The sequence below is a fragment of the Danio aesculapii genome, chromosome 18 (assembly GCF_903798145.1).
Source record: "Danio aesculapii chromosome 18, fDanAes4.1, whole genome shotgun sequence".
In the NCBI taxonomy this organism is placed as follows: Eukaryota; Metazoa; Chordata; class Actinopteri; order Cypriniformes; family Danionidae; genus Danio; species Danio aesculapii.
Genome location: NC_079452.1, coordinates 27,363,208 through 27,381,358, shown reverse-complemented (window position 1 = coordinate 27,381,358; position 18,151 = coordinate 27,363,208). Strand labels below are relative to the sequence as shown.

The 18,151-nt window shown below is 33.3% G+C and overlaps 1 protein-coding gene across 1 annotated transcript in view; it reads left to right on the top strand.

The window, feature by feature from the left end:
* The window catches only part of LOC130245302 (protein unc-13 homolog C), a 384,171-nt gene that overhangs the window by 311,450 nt on the left and 54,570 nt on the right, over window positions 1-18,151 (top strand). The window contains exons 23-24 of the mRNA XM_056477954.1: window positions 6,125-6,202; window positions 11,916-11,942. Coding sequence (XP_056333929.1) covers window positions 6,125-6,202; window positions 11,916-11,942 — 105 coding nt within the window. The remainder of the gene's footprint in view (window positions 1-6,124; window positions 6,203-11,915; window positions 11,943-18,151) is intronic.

Genomic DNA, 18,151 nt, shown 5'->3' with positions numbered 1-18,151 from the left:
ATCTGGTCCTGCAGCCAAGGGGTAGCTGGTCGCAGACCCGCCTACCCCCTCCAGTGGGTGTGAAAGCACCACAAAGGCGTGGGATGAGGAGAGAGATAGGTAGTGATTGTCTATCTGTAGCTGTGTATGTATGTATGTATGTGTGTGTGTGTGTTGTGTGTGTGTGTGGTGTGTGTGCGTGTGTGTGTGTTTGTGTGTTTGTGTGTGGTGTGTGTGCGTGTGTGTGTGTGTGTGTGTGTGTGTGTGTTGTGTGTGTAAGCCTGTAGAGTCCAACAGGTGTCTTGACAGGGAGCAGGAATTTCAGAATTTCTGTGTTGCCAGATTGAGGTAAAAGTTTTGAGTTTTGAATATTTGTCAATTGTGTGTGGTGAAAGCTTCATACAAGATCTGGCAACTTGACAAACATGGGTTAAAAGTTATTTTTCGTAACCTTTTTTAAATTATTATTTATAATAATAATAATAAAATAATAATAATAATAATAATAATAATAATAATTAATATTGTTTTATTATTGTTTTATTATTATTATTATTATTATTTATTATTATTATTATTATTATTATTATTATTATATTATTATATTATTATTATTAATATTATTATTATTATTATATTATTATTTATTATTATTATTATTATTATTATATTATTATATATTATTAATTAATATTATATAATATTATTATTATTATTATTTATTATTATTATTATTATTATTGTTATTGTTAATTATTATATATTATTATTATATTATATGTTATATTATTATTATTATTATTATTTTTTATTATTATTATAATTATTACTATTATATTATTATTATTATATTATTGTTATTATTATTGTTATTATTATTATTATTATTATTATATTATTATTATTATTATATTATATTTATTGTTATATTATTATTATTATTATTATTATTTATTATTATTATTATATTATTATTATTCTATTATTATGTTGTTGTTTGTTGTGTTGTGTTGTTGTTGTTATTTGTTATATTATTGTATTATTATTTATTATTATTTATGTGATTAATTATGATAAATTTTTGTCTGACACTACTTGTGATACAACGTTTCCTTTTCTTAACGTAATCAATCATTTTTTTTACCGTATTCTCCTGCAGCACCTTAAATGCCCTCTTGCTTATAATCAGTCGAGCAGTGTTTATATGCATCGTCCTGCATTCATTAACGACAGCGCGTCTGTTCTCTCATTTTCAATTAGCGCGACGGCTTCATATTTTCTTTCAGAGGATTCACAGCTATTCGTCACTCTGTCTGACATGTGACCCTTTAGTAAGTGTGGCGATGCAGACACTTTAATTAGCTGATGGAGGCCTGCACTAATTACACACTCCTACCCGTCCAATTAACTCACATATGCAGGACTGTCACATCTCTAGTTCATCTGTTTGTCAACACCGGTCCTGCCAATGGGTTTCTGACTGAGACAATTTACCCAAAGTGCATTGCGATAACAGACATCGGAAACAGACCCTACTGACCCTTTGAAAAAACAGATGTTCTTTATAAATATTAGTTGACTAGCAACCAGGGCCGGAGCAAGCTGAACTGCCGCTCTAGGCAAAGGACTGTCACGCCGCCCTCAACCACACTGTAACAAATTAATTGTTGAGGAAAACATAAAAAAACAAGGCAACTTGATGCAGTAAGAACTTTGAGTTGTCCTCACACATCTGTTTTTTTAGTTTTTCTCAGTAACAATATTTTGTTCCGCTTACCTTTAATTTAGCTTTATTCATGCAATGTTCATTATTGTATTGTACTAACATAGATATTCTTGTCACATCAACTGAAGCAACAGTTACTGCTATTGAGTCAATCATTTTTTTCTGTTCACTGGATGATTTTTTTTTATTTTTATTGCAATTTAAGTAATTATTACTAGTTAGCTATATCATCTGATTTTAATCAATTTACTTAAAATGACCAGCACAGACTTATTAATTTCTTTTCATTCATTTATTTTGGCATAATCCCTTTATTCACAGGAGTCGCCCTGACGGAATGAACTGCCAGCTATTCAGCACTATGTTTTACACAGCGGATGGCCTTTCAACTGCAACCCAATACTGGGAAACACCCATTCACATTCAGACACCTGTACGGCATGTCTTTGGACTGTGGGGGAAACCGGAGCACCCGGAGGAAACCCACGTGAAAACAGGGATGCCAACTGACCCAGCCGGTTCTCAAACCAGCAACCTTCTCTCTGTGAGGCGACTGTGCTACCAACTGCGTCACTGTGTCAACTCTCCTACAAGCAACAGATAAACAAACTTAGTTTTTGATCGTCATAAGCGAATTATTTAAATATCAATGTTCCTGTTCAACACAAAAGTGTTTGTCCAGAAAACTCAGTTAAACATGTAGACATAACATTTTTTAGCAAGTACTGTTGACATAACAATTTTATATGACATAACATACATATTTTTATGTAGATCAATAGTTATTCACAACTTTAGTATATATGACAGAAAAAAGTACAGGGGCTGAACAAATGGTGATTTTATTTTTAACAGTGCCAGTGTTGCCAGATGTAGCTAGTGATTCCAGAACAGTCATCTGGAAAGCAGTGTGGATTTAAAGGTTTTTTATAAAATTAGCTGACAGATTTTGACCTAGTTCAACGTTTTTCTTGATGTAATGACTCCAGTAATGAATGAGGACTATTAGTTTAATATGGAATGATTATTCAGCATTCACAGTTTAGTTCATGTGACTGAAGACATAGAGAATGATAATGTTATAAACAGCAGAGAGTTGTTGAAAGCAGTTGATGCATGTCCAAAAGCATTTGCACAATTTGCTGGAAGGAATGAGAAACTGCCTACTATGATGTGCCCAACAACGACTAATAGTTCTGAGAAATGCATTACCGTTTGTGCAAATGTAAATAGTGTCGTGAGAAATGCACCAACGCCACTGAGAAAAACTGTAATTCATTTATAAATGAGCCGATTCGAACGACTCTGAATGAACAATTCAGTGATAAAGGTAAAGGTTTGGCGCCACCTATTGGACACTTTGGTTTTATGCATTTCAGCCAAAAATAATGTAATATTTTTAAATATATGGAAAAATCAGATCATTCAAATAAATATAAATGTAAGGTTAAATATGACATCTTAGATGTGAATAGATGATATTTAAAAGAGGTGTTGATAATGGGCTTTGGGCAAACATATCATTTACATTTACATTTAGTCATTTAGCAGACGCTTTTATCCAAAGCGACTTACAAATGAGGACAAGGAAGCAATTTACACAACTATAAGAGCAGCAGTGAACAAGTGCTATAGACAAGTTTCAGGTGTGTAAAGTCTAAGAAGCAAAGCATTAGAAATTTCTATTTTTTTTTTTGATAGAGAGAGAGAGAGTACAGTTAGTGGTATAGCCAGAGAGGCAGTTACAGATTAGGAAGGAAAGTGGAGACTAAACAGTTGAGTTTTTAGTCGTTTCTTGAAGACAGCAAGTGACTCTGCTGTTCTGATGCAGTTAGGGAGTTCATTCCACCAACTGGGCAGATTGAATGTGAGATTCGGGAAAGTGATTTCTTCCCTCTTCGGGATGGAACCACGAGGCGACGTTCATTCCAGAACGCAAGTTCTGGAGGGCACATAAATCTGCAGAAGTGAGAGCAGAAGGAGCAAAGCTAGAGGTCGCTTTGTAAGCAAACATCAGAGCTTTGAATTGATGCGAGCAGCAACTGGCAGCCAGTGCAAACGGGTGAGTAGCGGAGTGACATGTGCTCTTTGGGTTCATCAAAGACCACTCGTGCTGCTGCGTTCTGAAGCAACTGAAGAGGTTTGATAGAGTTAGCTGGAAGCCCGCCTAGTAGAGAGTTGCAATAGTCCAGTTTAGAGAAAACAAGAGCTTGAACAATGAGTTGAGCTGCATGTTCAGATAGGAAGGGTCGGACCTTTCTGATGTTATAGAGTGCGAATCTGCAAGATCGAGCAGTTCAAAAATGTTCCTTATAATACTAAACTATATGCTATGCTGTACTATAGAATATTGTAATAAATAGCATCTTATATAATTTGATAATGAAGCGTGTGCATGCAAATGTGTAATTTAGCACAGCTGTAAAATACTGGGAGAGTTTGAAAATGCCCCTGGAAAGAGCTTGAAAAGGCCAAAAATGTCAAATAAAATTGATTAACCTATAAGATGTATTTGAATGAAAAATATGAATTTGGTTCACTGAAGCCTGCATATATTTATTACACAAACTACTGAAAATAGCTGACCCCCGATGGCCAAAATGCTTAACTTTAGCTTTAACGTTTCGGTGATCGTCTACTCTTCCCTGCTGATGACCCCTCACCTACTTTCTGCTGAATCTGAATTTCACGATCTGAATTTCTGGTGTTGAATTTTAGAATGTTGAATTTGATGTTCTCAATTTCTTCATCTTGAAAACTTGAAACTGTATTTCTTATTATTTGACGTTTATTTATTGTACATCTTATTATTTTTACAAACTGGATATCTGCAGTCTAGGAATTCAGAACACAAAAAATCAGTAGTCTGAAAACACGTCTATAAAAAATCTGCCTTGAAAAATTCTGTAGTTACATTTCAGATGTTCAATATTCAAGTAATGAAATTCAAATTAAGAAATTAAAATTCAAAATTTTTTTAGCTGCGTATAAAAATTCAGATTTATTTAATTACAATTGTCAATAGGCGATTCTGTGGCACAGTAGATAGTGCTGTCGCTTCACAGCAAGAATGTCTCTGGTTTGAGCCTCGGCTGGGTCAGTTGGCGTTTCTGTGTGGAGTTTGCATGTTCTCCTCGTGTTCGCGGGGGTTTCCTCTGGGTGCTCCGGTTTCCCCCACAGTCCAAATATATGCGGTACAGGTGAATTGGGTAGGCTAAATTGTCCGTAGTGTATGAGTGTGTATGGATGTTTCCCAGAGACGGGTTGCAGCTGGAAGGGCATACGCTGTGTAAAACATGTGCTGGATAAGTTGGCGGTTCATTACGCTGTGGCGACCCCTGGTTAATTAAGGGACTAAGCCGAAAAGAAAATGAATGAATCAGAATCAGAATCAGAAAGAGCTTTATTGCCAGGTATGTTCACTCATACGAGGAATTTGTTTTGGTGACAGAGCTTCTACAGTGCAACAGGATTACAGAGACAGGACAAAAAACAGATAATAAATATATTCTAAAAAATACAAGTAAGTAGTGAATGCCAATATACAAATTGACAAGTGTATGTACATGTTTATTACTATATACAACGTTATATGTGCAGCTGTTATGTGCAAATTGGCATGTAAAGTGTGTTGTTAAATAAGTGTATATGTGTATAAAAGTGTATAGCAAGTAGTGATGTTGGTTCCACAATTATTATCAAGTGTTCATGAGATGGATTGCCTGAGGGAAGAAACTGTTTCTGTGTCCGGGTGTTCTGGTGCGCAGTGCTCTGTAGCGTCGACCAGAAGGTAAAAGTTCAAAGAGGCAGTGTGCTGGGTGTGAGGGGTCCAGAGTGATGTTGGCAGCCCTTCTGCTCGCTCTGGATAAGTACAGTTCTTGGGGAGTAGGAAGGGTTGTGCCAGTGATTCGCTCAGCAGTCCGAATTATTCGACGTAGTCTTTGGAGGTCATATTTAGTAGCTGAGCTAAACCAGACAGTTATTGATGTGCAGATGACTGATTCAATGATGGAGGTGTAGAACTGTTTCAGCAGCTCCTTTGGGAGGTTGAACTTCCTCAGCTTGGGAAGAAAGTACAGCCTCTGTTGAGCTTTTTTGACAATGGAGTCAATGTGAGTGTCCCACTTCAGGTCCTGAGAGATGGTGGTGCTCAGGAACCTGAATGACTCCACTGCTGCCACAATGCTGTCCATGATGCTCAGTGGGGGGAGAGCAGGGGGGTTTCTCCTGAAGTCCACTATCATCTCCACTGTTATGAATTGTCAATAATTCAAATTAAAACAATTCAAATTCAGATTGTTTTGGCATATTTTTAGCTCCATATTTACAGCAGTGCAGATGTCTGTTTGTGTTTTGAAGGCTGGCTGCATGTACAAATGAGAATAATCTCTTGTTGAATCATCTGTGTTCTTCTTCCAGCCCTGTATCCTCCTCAACAACATCCAGCAGCTTAGAGTCCAGCTGGAAAAGATGTTCGAGTCCATGGGAGGAAAACAGGTCAGAAATACACTCACTCTTACACTCCAGACTTTCTGTTTTCCCACTAACTGTGAGTGAAGTTGTAGAAGATCACTTGCTGTAAAGCTGCGTTCATCACGTGTCTGAATTACTGCCATTATGAGACTCATAAGAAGGAGATTCCTGCTTCTTCCTCTTAAAGGGACAGTTCACCTTAAACTGACAATTCTGTCATCATCTACTTACCCTTTACTTGTTTCAATCCTGTTTGAGATTCATCTGTTGAACACAAAGGAAGATATTTGGAAGAAAGCCTGAAACATGTAACCATTGACTTCCATAGCGTTTTCCAAGTTTTTCTTACTCTGAAGTTTTCAGCTTTCTTCAAAATATCTTCTTTTAGTGTTCAGCAAAAGTAATAAACTCATAAAGTTTTAGAACCACTCGAGAGTGAGTAAATAGTAAGTACATTTCATTTTGGGTGAACTATCCCTTTAACAGGCTGCAAACAAATACCAGCACTTCTTTCAGAAATTGGAGATTAATTGGGGATAATTTTATACAAATATACTCAACCAAAACAATACTTTTTAAATAACATTTTAGGCTCTATTTTAACGATCTTAGCGCTTAGTTTAAAGGGTATGGTGCAAAAGCATTAAGGCCGTGTCCGAATCCACTTTTGCTATTTTAAGGACGGAAAAATACGTTCTGCGCCCCGGTGCATGGTCTAACAGGGTTGTGCTTATTCTCTTAATGAGTTCTGAGTGTGTTTTGAGCATAACGTGAATTAAACCAATCAGAGTCTCATCTCACAATCCCTTTAAGGGTCAGTTGCATCACGCCAACTGTTAAACAGAGCATCTGCAGTGCGAGGATAAAGAACGAGCCTCCTCCATTTAGCCTCTTTACTTTCTCTTTACTTTTACTCTTTACTACTTTACTTTGGTGGAAAAGGAAACAGTGTTGTACGCACTCCACTGAAAACATTTAGTAGCCGACATGTTTAATTTAGTTTGTTAAGTGCAAAGATTTGTTTCAAAACTATTTCTATATTCAGTTCTAATTTCCAGCAAATTAATAAACGAACAATAATAACGAAGTGTGGTCGTAAAACTGAGTTAAATGCAAACACACTGAGTTAAATGCAAATCCTGTTCTTATGCCCCATATGGTTATGCAGATGTCTCCAAAACCCAACAGGTGGATAAATCTAAACTGTTTTTATTAAAACAAGTATAAATACGTATATTATAAATAATACTGCTAATAATAATAACATTATACAAATTGTCTTGAATAAACAAAAAAATTCCTGCATATATAGGTGCATAAATAACGAGCTCTGTGCTGGACTTTGGAGCAGCTTTCTAGTTGGTCAATGGCACAGTCTATTTCAGTTCCTCAAAATAGCAACACGCCAACAAATCCACCTTAACACTCCTCTTTTTCAGACTAGCACACCCATAAGTCTACAAAAATGCGCAAATGGTTTTGCTAATAAACAATGTGGCGCAAAGCGTGAAAATTACAGTCGTGCTGGTCTGAAAATAGCAACAAATCGCACCAAACACATCTTGCGCTTTATTGCGCCAGGTGTATGATAGGGCCCTTTATTTTATAAGTAAAAGTAAAATATATAAATATAACAATCTTCTGTCCTCCAAAAGCTATTCCAAAAATTTTCAACCAAACTGAAAGATAAAATAATGCAGCGCTCCAATGTTCTGATGCATAGATATATACACTAGATATTTTATTTATATAGTTATAGTTTATTTATATAGCAAATTTCATACACAGTGGCAATTCAAAGTGCTTTACATAAACAGGCATCAAAAGAGACAAGTATAAATAAAATAGAAACAAATAATATAAAAACAGATGAAAACGGCGTAAAGACAGTTTTTTTTCATATTCCAAAACATCGGTGTATCATATTTTCTCAATTTATTCTGAGACTTTCCCATTCTGGTGATCGACCCCCCCCCCCCCCCCCCCCCTTCTGTAGACTTTTTTGAAATCTATTGATCTATTAGACGTCTTTAACAGATCTCATTTTTCACCTGAAATTGAAAAGTTAAGCATTGCAGCTCTAATTACGTGCCCCCTAATTTCAACTTCCGTCTGGACACGGCCCCTGATATCTACCCCCTTCTGGGAGTAGATCACTTTAGCTCGCCAAACTTAATAAAAGGTCTAGATCTCAGCCAGACGCCAGGGACTTTAAACCCCTTGCGACAGATTATATGTTGCGAGTCACGTGTAAATATGCTGCTATCCAACAGAGACAGATCTACCAGTATGGTGATGGACCAAGTTAAATCTTTTAACTGCCCAATCAGATACAGTTTTTTCATATTCCAAAACACCAGTGTATCATATTTTCGGTAAAAAAATATTATCATATTTTTAGATAAGATTTATTTTTTTAATTTTTTGTACACTATAAAAAAAAATCTGTAGTTTTACGGTTTATTTACTATAAAAATTACCTTAAAATAACAGACATTAAAATACATAACTTTCCTTAAATTTTTAATTTTGTTAAATTTCAGTAATTCAACCTCTGTTATTTTACAGTAAATTTCTGTAATTCAACCTCTGTTAATTTACATTAAATTTCTGTAATTCAACCTCTGTTATTTTACAGTAAATTTCTGTAATTTAACCTCTTTTATTTTAAAGTAAATTTCTGTAATTCAACCTCTGTTACTTTACAGTAAATTTCTGTAATTCAACCTCTGTTATTTTACAGTAAATTTCTGTAATTCAACCTCTGTTATTTTACAGTAAATTTCTGTAATTTAACCTCTGTTATTTTAAAGTAAATTTCTGTAATTCAACCTCTGTTACTTACAGTAAATTTCTGTAATTCAACCTCTGTTATTTTACAGTAAATTTCTGTAATTCAACCTCTGTTATTTTACAGTAAATTTCTGTAATTTAACCTCTGTTATTTTAAAGTAAATTTCTGTAATTCAACCTCTGTTACTTTACAGTAAATTTCTGTAATTCAACCTCTGTTATTTTACAGTAAATTTCTGTAATTTAACCTCTTTAATTTTAAAGTAAATTTCTGTAATTCAACCTCTGTTACTTTACAGTAAATTTCTGTAATTCAACCTCTGTTATTTTACAGTAAATTTCTGTAATTCAACCTCTGTTATTTTACAGTAAATTTCTGCAATTTAACCTTTGTTATTTTACAGTAAATTTCTGTAATTCAACATCTGTTATTTTACAGTAAATTTCTGTAATTCAACCTCTGTTATTTTACAGTAAATTTCTGCAATTTAACCTTTGTTATTTTACAGTAAATTTCTGTAATTCAACCTCTGTTATTTTACAGTAAATTTTATTCAACCTCTTTTATTTTACAGTAAATTTCTGTAATTTAACCTCTTTTATTTTACAGTAAATTTCTGTAATTTAATCTCTATTATTTTACAGTAAATTTCTGTAATTCAACCTCTGTTATTTTACAGTAAATTTCTGTAATTCAACCTCTGTTATTTTACAGTAAATTTCTGTAATTCAGCCTCTGTTATTTTACAGTAAATTTCTGTAATTCAACCTCTGTTATTTTACAGTAAATTTCTGTAATTCAACCTCTGTTATTTTACAGTAAATTTCTGTAATTCAACCTCTGTTATTTTACAATAAATTTCTGTAATTCAGCCTCTGTTATTTTACAGTAAATTTATGTAATTCAACCTCTGTTATTTTACAGTAAATTTCTGTAATTCAACCTCTGTTATTTTACAGTAAATTTCTGTAATTCAACCTCTGTTATTTTACAATAAATTTCTGTAATTTAATCTCTTTTAATTTACAGTGAATTTCTGTTATTCAACCTCTGTTATTTTACAGTAAATTTCTGTAATTCAACCTCTGTTATTTTACAGTAAATTTCTGTAATTTAACCTTTGTTATTTTACAGTAAATTTCTGTAATTCAACCTCTGTTATTTTACAGTTAATTTCTGTAATTCAACCTTTTATTTTACAGTAAATTTATGTAATTCAACCTCTGTTATTTTACAGTAAATTTATGTAATTCAACCTCTGTTATTTTACAGTGAATTTTTATTCAACCTCTTTTATTTTACAGTAAATTTATGTAATTTAACCTCTGTTATTTTACAGTAAATTTATGTAATTCAACCTCTGTTATTTTACAGTAAATTTCTGTAATTCAACCTCTGTTATTTTACAATAAATTTCTGTAATTTAATCTCTTTTAATTTACAGTGAATTTCTGTTATTCAACCTCTGTTATTTTACAGTAAATTTCTGTTATTCAACCTCTGTTATTTGACAGCAAATTTCTGTAATTAAACCTGTTTTATTTTCCAGTAAATTTTTGTTATTCCACCTCTTTTATTTTACAGTAAATTTCTGTAATTCAAACCTGTTTTATTTTCCAGTAAATTTTTGTTATTCCACCTCTTTTATTTTACAGTAAATTTCTGTAATTCAACCTGTTTTATTTTCCAGTAAATTTTTGTTATTCCACCTCTTTTATTTTACAGTAAATTTCTGTAATTCAACCTCTGTTATTTTACAGTAAATTTCTGTAATTCAACCTCTGTTATTTTACAGTAATTTTTTATTCAACATCTTTTATTTTACAGTACATTTCTGTAATTTAACCTCTGTTATTTTACAGTAAATTTATGTAATTCAACCTCTGTTATTTTACAGTAAATTTCTGTAATTCAGCCTCTGTTATTTTACAGTAAAATTCTGTAATTCAGCCTCTGTTATTTTACAGTAAATTTCTGTAATTCAACCTCTGTTATTTTACAGTAAATTTCTGTAATTTAACCTCTTTTATTTTACAGTAAATTTCTGTGATTTAACAGGCCTTATTTTAAAATTTTTTGTAAATTTTGTAAATTTTTATTTTGTAAAAATACAGATTTTTTTACAGTGTATGTTGCGAACTTTTGTGCTCAACAAGTAACGTTAATGATGATAATACAGTTGCTTACTGCATTCACCGTAAGGCAAAGTAGCACAAACTTGCTAAACACTAGGCTATGCTATAGTTTTGTTGAATAACATAAGCAAACAATGTGAATGAAATATGACAACAAGATGCTGCGGTGCCAGAAATTTGTATTATTGTCGGCTGAGAGAACAAGTCGTTCATAACGGAGATTCATTCACAAATGCAGGAGGGGGGGGGGTGTTTCAGGACACGGATTGGATCAAATTTAACAGGAAGGAAGGATAATACATTTTCATGCACACAAACACATGCTCTTTGTCAGGAATGCCCGTGCGGTTACTTATCCATCAATTTAGAAAAGAGATGTAAAATTATCGTAATTTACATGAATATTTGCATACTGACCATCGGGAAAACTCCCGATCATAGATATATGTGAATATGTGTATGTATCTCTGGCTCTGGATGGCCATTCCTCCACTGCACCTTAGTCCCACATTCATTTCAAAGGAGCACTACCCTGTACTAAAATGGCGGCTCTGTTGACGCATTCCTTCCAATAGACAACAATAGCGTAGACGACATCTAATGTAAATATCTATGGTTCTGATGTTATTTGATGTGCAGTGTTGCCATAGAAACAGCAGAAGCTCAGCTCATGGTTGCAGGAATGGATGATGAACGCAGCTGAACAGCAGTGAATCCTGCATGTGTGTGTTGTGCTTCTTCAGTGTGGTGTAAATGTGATAAATCTGTGTTTCTTGTCGTCCTGGTCTCCTCTGGGCTCTTGCACCAGGAGGAAGGGACTGTGGTCTTCTGCAAGGTGTGTGACAGGTTTCCTTGAACATCTCTCTACACACTCAATATAAAGCTTCACCATTGGCATCGATGCTCCATGAAGGAACGTTAACATCCATCAAGCCATCAAAATTGCACTTATTTATAGTGGAAGTGGTGTGTTTAGTTCAGGGGGTTTCAAACTTTTAGTTGACATAAATCCTAAAATATGAAATCGCTTGTATATATTTTATGTCCTAAGATTATTAAGATAAATATCCTCATTCTAAGATTTTGATTCTTGGAGTTTTTGTCTTGTTTTTAGTCCAAATATCTAAAAAGTCTTATATCAGGCATAATTTTCAAGACAAATGATAAAAATTGTTTCGTTTTCAGGAATAATGAGTCAAAATTAATCGAGTTTTTCTTTAAAACAAGCTAAATAGTCTGGCAATAGGTAGAATAATCCTAATTCAACCTGGAAACAAGTTTGTTTTGCTGACCCCATTGGCAGATAGACTTATGATTTCTGAAAATAAAACAATGTTTTGACTTGTAAAAAAATTCTTCTTAATTTAACAATTTATAGATATTAAAGCGTTTTTTACAGTGTGAAAACCCCATCTATAAAATATATTTAGAATAAATGTCTCTTTTATTTATTTCTGTATTTATTTATTTATTTATTTATTTATTTATTTATTTCTGTATTTATTTATTTATTTATTTATTTATTTATTTATTTATTTCTGTATTTATTTATTTATTTCTGTATTTATTTATTTATTTATGTATTTATTTATTTATTTATTTATGTATTTATTTATTTATTAAGGTATTTATTAATGTATTTATTTATTTCTGTATTTTTTATGTATTTATTTATTTATTTATTAATGTATTTATTTATTTATTTATTTCTGTATTTATTTATTTATTTATTTATTTCTGTATTTATTTATTTATGTATTTATTAATGTATTTATTTATTTATTTATTTCTGTATTTATTTATTTATTTCTGTATTTATTTATTTCTGTATTTATTTATTTATTTATGTATTTATTTATTTATTTATTTATTTATTTATTAATGTATTTATTAATGTATTTATTTATTTATGTATTTATTAATGTATTTATTTATTTATTTATTTATTTATGTATTTATTTATTTTTTTCTGTATTTATTTATTTATTTCTGTATTTATTTATTTTTATTATTTATTTCTGAGTTAATTAATTAATTAATTTATTTATTCATTTATTTATTTCTGTGTTAATTAATTAATTAATTAATTTATTTATTTATTTATCATCTAGTGTTCATTTATTAAAATTAGGTTTGGCATTATTTGTTTATTTGAATCTTATTTAATGTTTTTCAAATTAATGTTATAGATTATATTTTTGTATCCTAATAATTAGATTAAATTATTAGATAATTAAAAAATTTTCATTTAGAAAAGATGATTATCATCATGTTGACATTTTTTGTTTATTATACATTATACACCATATATATTTATCTTATATATTATTATGATATCTGTTTATTTTTGTTTGATCTAATTTTCATGAAAATCTTATGGATGGCTTATTTATTTGAATATCTTATAATATTTGTACAACCAAAATTGTATTGTTTATAATTATTATAATTATTGTGTCGTAATTTATCTTAATTTATTTATTTCAATCAAAATTTTGATTAGTATGTCATTTCTCAAATTTTATATTTTTATTATATATACACTACCTGAAAAATGTCTTGTTGTTGATCCCAGTTTTAAGATCAACAAATAATACCTTGACTTCTAGTTGATCATTTGGAAAACTCTCAGACGGTGGATTTTATTGATGAATTATCTGTTGAACTGCATCCTCACAAATACTGCAGAAGACCTACTGGAACCCGCATGGAGCCAAGATGCTCATCAAATCAGTCAAGTTTGGTGAAGGAAAAGTCATGGTTTGGGGTTACATTCAGTATGGGGGCGTGTGAGAGATCTGCAGAGTGGATGGCAACATCAACAACCTGAGGTATCAAGACATTTGAGCTGCCCGTTACATTACAAACCACAGGAGAGGGTAAATTCTTCAGCAGGATAGCGCTCCTTCTCATACTTCAGCCTCCACATCAAAGCTCCTGAAAGAAAAGAAGGTCAAGGTGCCCCAGGATTGGCCAGTCCATCACCAGACATGACCATTATTGAGCATGTCTGAGCTAAGATGAAAGAGGAGGCATTGAAGATGAATCCACAGACTCTTGATGAACTCTGGGAGTCCTGCAAGAAGCTTTCTTTGCCATTCCAGATGACTTTATTAATCAGTGATTTGAGTCATTGCAGAGATGTATTGATGCAGTCCTCCAAGCTCATGATGGAGTCAGACACAATATTCATTCTGTTTCCACTGCAGCATGACCACATATTCTATACTGGACATTATTTCTGTTCAGTGATGAGACTTTTGTCTAACCAAAGTCAGACTTTACTGTCCTATTAATATAATTCAAAATCAAGCCATGATCATATTTTATTGTGGTGAAATAAGCGTAATCTACAGGCTTTTGCCTTTCATATGAGCCACTTCTGATTCCAAATGATCAACTAGAAGTCAAGTTATTATTTGTTCTTCCTAAAGCTTGGATAGGCGACAAGACTTTTGTCAGGTAGTGTATATGCTAGGGTTTAGGTTAACTTTTTGCCCTGTTCACTAGTACTCTCTTGCAAACCCCAGTTTGAAAACCCCTGATTTAGATGATCATGTTTTTAAAAAATAAAAATACAAAAATCAAACAAAAAAAATAGTTGTTTTAAGAAAAGTTCACTTAAAGCTTCTTTAATGGAACCAGTAATGGTTCTTGTTTGGCTTTGCTCAACAAAAAAGCAGTGTACAACCAGTCCAGCTGCAGGAATCACATTTAATCATCATTTACTCACAAACCCCTTACACAGAGGTTTGAAGCAACATTAAACGCAGTAAATGATGGCTCTGCACTGGATCTCTGCAGTTTTCTGGTTGTGAATAATTCAGGCTGTTCTGTACACTCTCTGTTAATCAGTTCTAGCAGCATAAGCACTAATACACTCATCTAAAAACCCACCTCATATCCTTTCACTCCTACTACTTCCTGTCCCGCCCCCGAAGCATGATTAACCTGCTTGTGTTTCCAGCATGAAGAGTTATTAATATATGATGCTGATGATATGTACACAATGTTGAAGAAAAAGTGAACTGCCGTGATCATTTACTCATCCTCATGACCTCAGACAAAACAAGATATACAGGTGAAGGCAGAATTATTAAGAGGGGTCTTGCTGCAGACTCGGTGCAGATGCAATCTGAGCTGCATCCAATGCTTTTTAATGTGCTCACCTAACCCCACCCCTAACCCTACTCCTCACAGTGATGTCACTAGCGCACTAGTGCATTGTATCTGACTTTGTATCTCTGAGCGATGCAATCTCAGCTTGCATCATGAAGGCTGTATTCAGATACTATTGGAATTATTAGCCAATTAAACACCTTTAATAAAATGCCAAGACATGCTCATGGTCGTAATTTAACAGTTTTATTTTGGATCAAAAACGTCTGGAAAAAACAAAAACGAGATACAACTGATTAAAATTCTCACAACTTTAAGATTACAGTTGTTGCATTTTATTGAATAGTATTATATAAAACATGTAGAGGTTTAATTTATATGGAATAATTCAGTTACAAATCTTAAATGAAATGGAACTGTAATGTGAAGGGGATGCTGACAAAGGAGTGCAGATCCAAATGCAGGTTTATTACACAGAGATGGTCAGGCAAGCAACAGTCAACACAGGGGCAAACAGATGTATGCAGGGAATCCAGAGTCATGGTCAAATAACAGCCAAATGGTCCCAGCAGCAAACCACATAAACAATTAACAAACAAAGCACAGCAAAAGAAGAGAAACATGTTCACAGTAACAGTATAACAAGACTAGCAATTGGTGCTGCGTGTGCTTTTAAAGTCCATGTAATCAGTTCATAACGATCCTCCGACTGTGTGTGTGCAATCAGCGGAATCCGGAACAGGTGCATGTGAGCGGAATTTATCTATTTTATTTATTGAAGATTTGATCGTAATAATCTAGGAAAAGTCTGTAAAATAACAGTGTTTTTCTGTAAACATTTTAATGAAAATATCTGTAGATTTATTATTTTTGCACTTTATTTCAACAAAGAAATTTTACCGTAATTTTATGGTTTTTGTTTGGCAGCCGTAGCTGCCAGTCATTTGACCTTTTTTTAAGATTTTTATTTTTTTACAGAGCAAGTAATTACAATTATTACTTTAATTTTACGTAATTTTAAATGTACTTCAAAAAAACTGGAAAAAACACTGTGTAAATAATACGGCAATTGTATTGTATAAAACAGGAAAATTGCTGTAATTTGTCATTAATTATATAGTACATAAAATAACAGTCAAGCTGTTAATTTACAAATATTGTTTGTAATTTTTACGGACTTTTGAATATAATAGAATTATTCATCTTTTTTCTAATGTTTCCCGAATGCTGTTTAATAGAGATTTTTTTTCAACACATAACAGTTTTAAGAATTTATTTTATTTTATTTTGAAAGATACTAGCATTCTTAACTAGGCTTTGCTAGGTTAATTACTGTAGGTAAATTCAATGCAATTCAATTCATTTTCATTTGTATAGCGCTTATACAATGTAGATTGTGTCAAAGCAGCTTCACATTGAAGGTAACAGTAAATAGGAACAGTGTAGTTCAGTTTGTAGTGTTTAAGTTCAGTTCAGTTGAGCTCAGTTCAGTGTGGTTTAATAATCACTACTGAGAGTCCAAACACTGAAGAGCAAATCCAACGATAGGCAGCTCTACAGATCCTGAACCATGCAAGCCAGTGGCGACAGCGGAGAGGGAAGAAAACCTTCACTAATTGGCGGAAGTGAAGAAAAAAAACCTTGAGAGAAACCAGGCTCAGTTGGGCACGACCATTTTAATTTCTCCACTGGCCAAACGTCTTGTGCAGAGCTGCAGTCTCAGTGGCGGAGGCTGGAAGCTGGCCTCAGCGAAGACTCGTCTGTCTCTGGAGCGTCACAGGAATCAGTCTCATGTTTCACTCCTCCATGACCACCACAGTAGCTTCTCAGGATACGGCCTGGTCCAGGATATGGAAACCTTGGGATCATCTCGTCGTTGGTCTTGGATTGAATCAGTGACTCTGCATAGTCTGAGGGCCTCGGGAAGAGTATCCCCAGGTGGAAATGGAGAATAAAGAGAATAATTAGCGTAGCTGCTGTTCATAGTGTATATAAGCAAGATGCAGAGCCTGTGTGGGAACCCGCTAAGTGGTGCACTGAGTGTATGCTTTACTAAACAGATAGGTCTTTAATCTAAATCATTGAACAACAGTGGTTTGTTCTGTAGACAATCGAATAATAATATCAAAATTATTTTGGAAAAAAAGCTGAAAACCTGTAACCATTGACAAACTAGAGGGATAGTTCACCCAAAATTGAAAATTATGTCCATATTTACTTATCCTTCACATATTTCAAACCTGTTTGAGTGTCCTGTTTGAGGAAGATGTTGTGTGAAAACCTGTAACCACTGACTTCCATAGTATTCAGGTTTTTTTCCTACTATGGAAGTCAATATATACAGTTGAAGTCAGAATTATTAACCCCCCTTAATTATTAGCCCCCTGTTTATTTTTTTCCCCCAATTTCTGTTTAACGGAGAGAAGATTTTTTCACCACATTTCTAATCATAATAGTTTTAATAACGCATCTTTAATAACTGATTTATTTTATCTTTGCCATGATGACAGTAAATAATATTTGACTATTAACTAATTAGGACAGGACATGAAGCACCAACATTTTTTTTAATATTGCCCATGAGTATCCACATTGACACAGTGGGTTGCACAATCGCCTCACAGCAAGAAGGTGGCTGGTTCAAGCCCCGGCTGGGTCAGTTGGTGTTTCTGTGTGGAGTTTGCATGTTCTCCCTGTGTGGGTGTGGGTTTTCTCCAGGTGCTCCGGTTTCCCTCACAAGTCTAATAACATGCGCTATAGGTTAATTGAAGAAACTAAATTGTCCGTAGTGTATGTGTGGGAACAGTGTATGGGTGTTTCCCAGTGTTGGGTTGCAGCTGGAAGGGCGTCCGCTGCATAAAAACATATGCTGGATAAGTTGGTGGTTCACTCCACTGTGGTGACCCTTGATTAATAATGGGACTA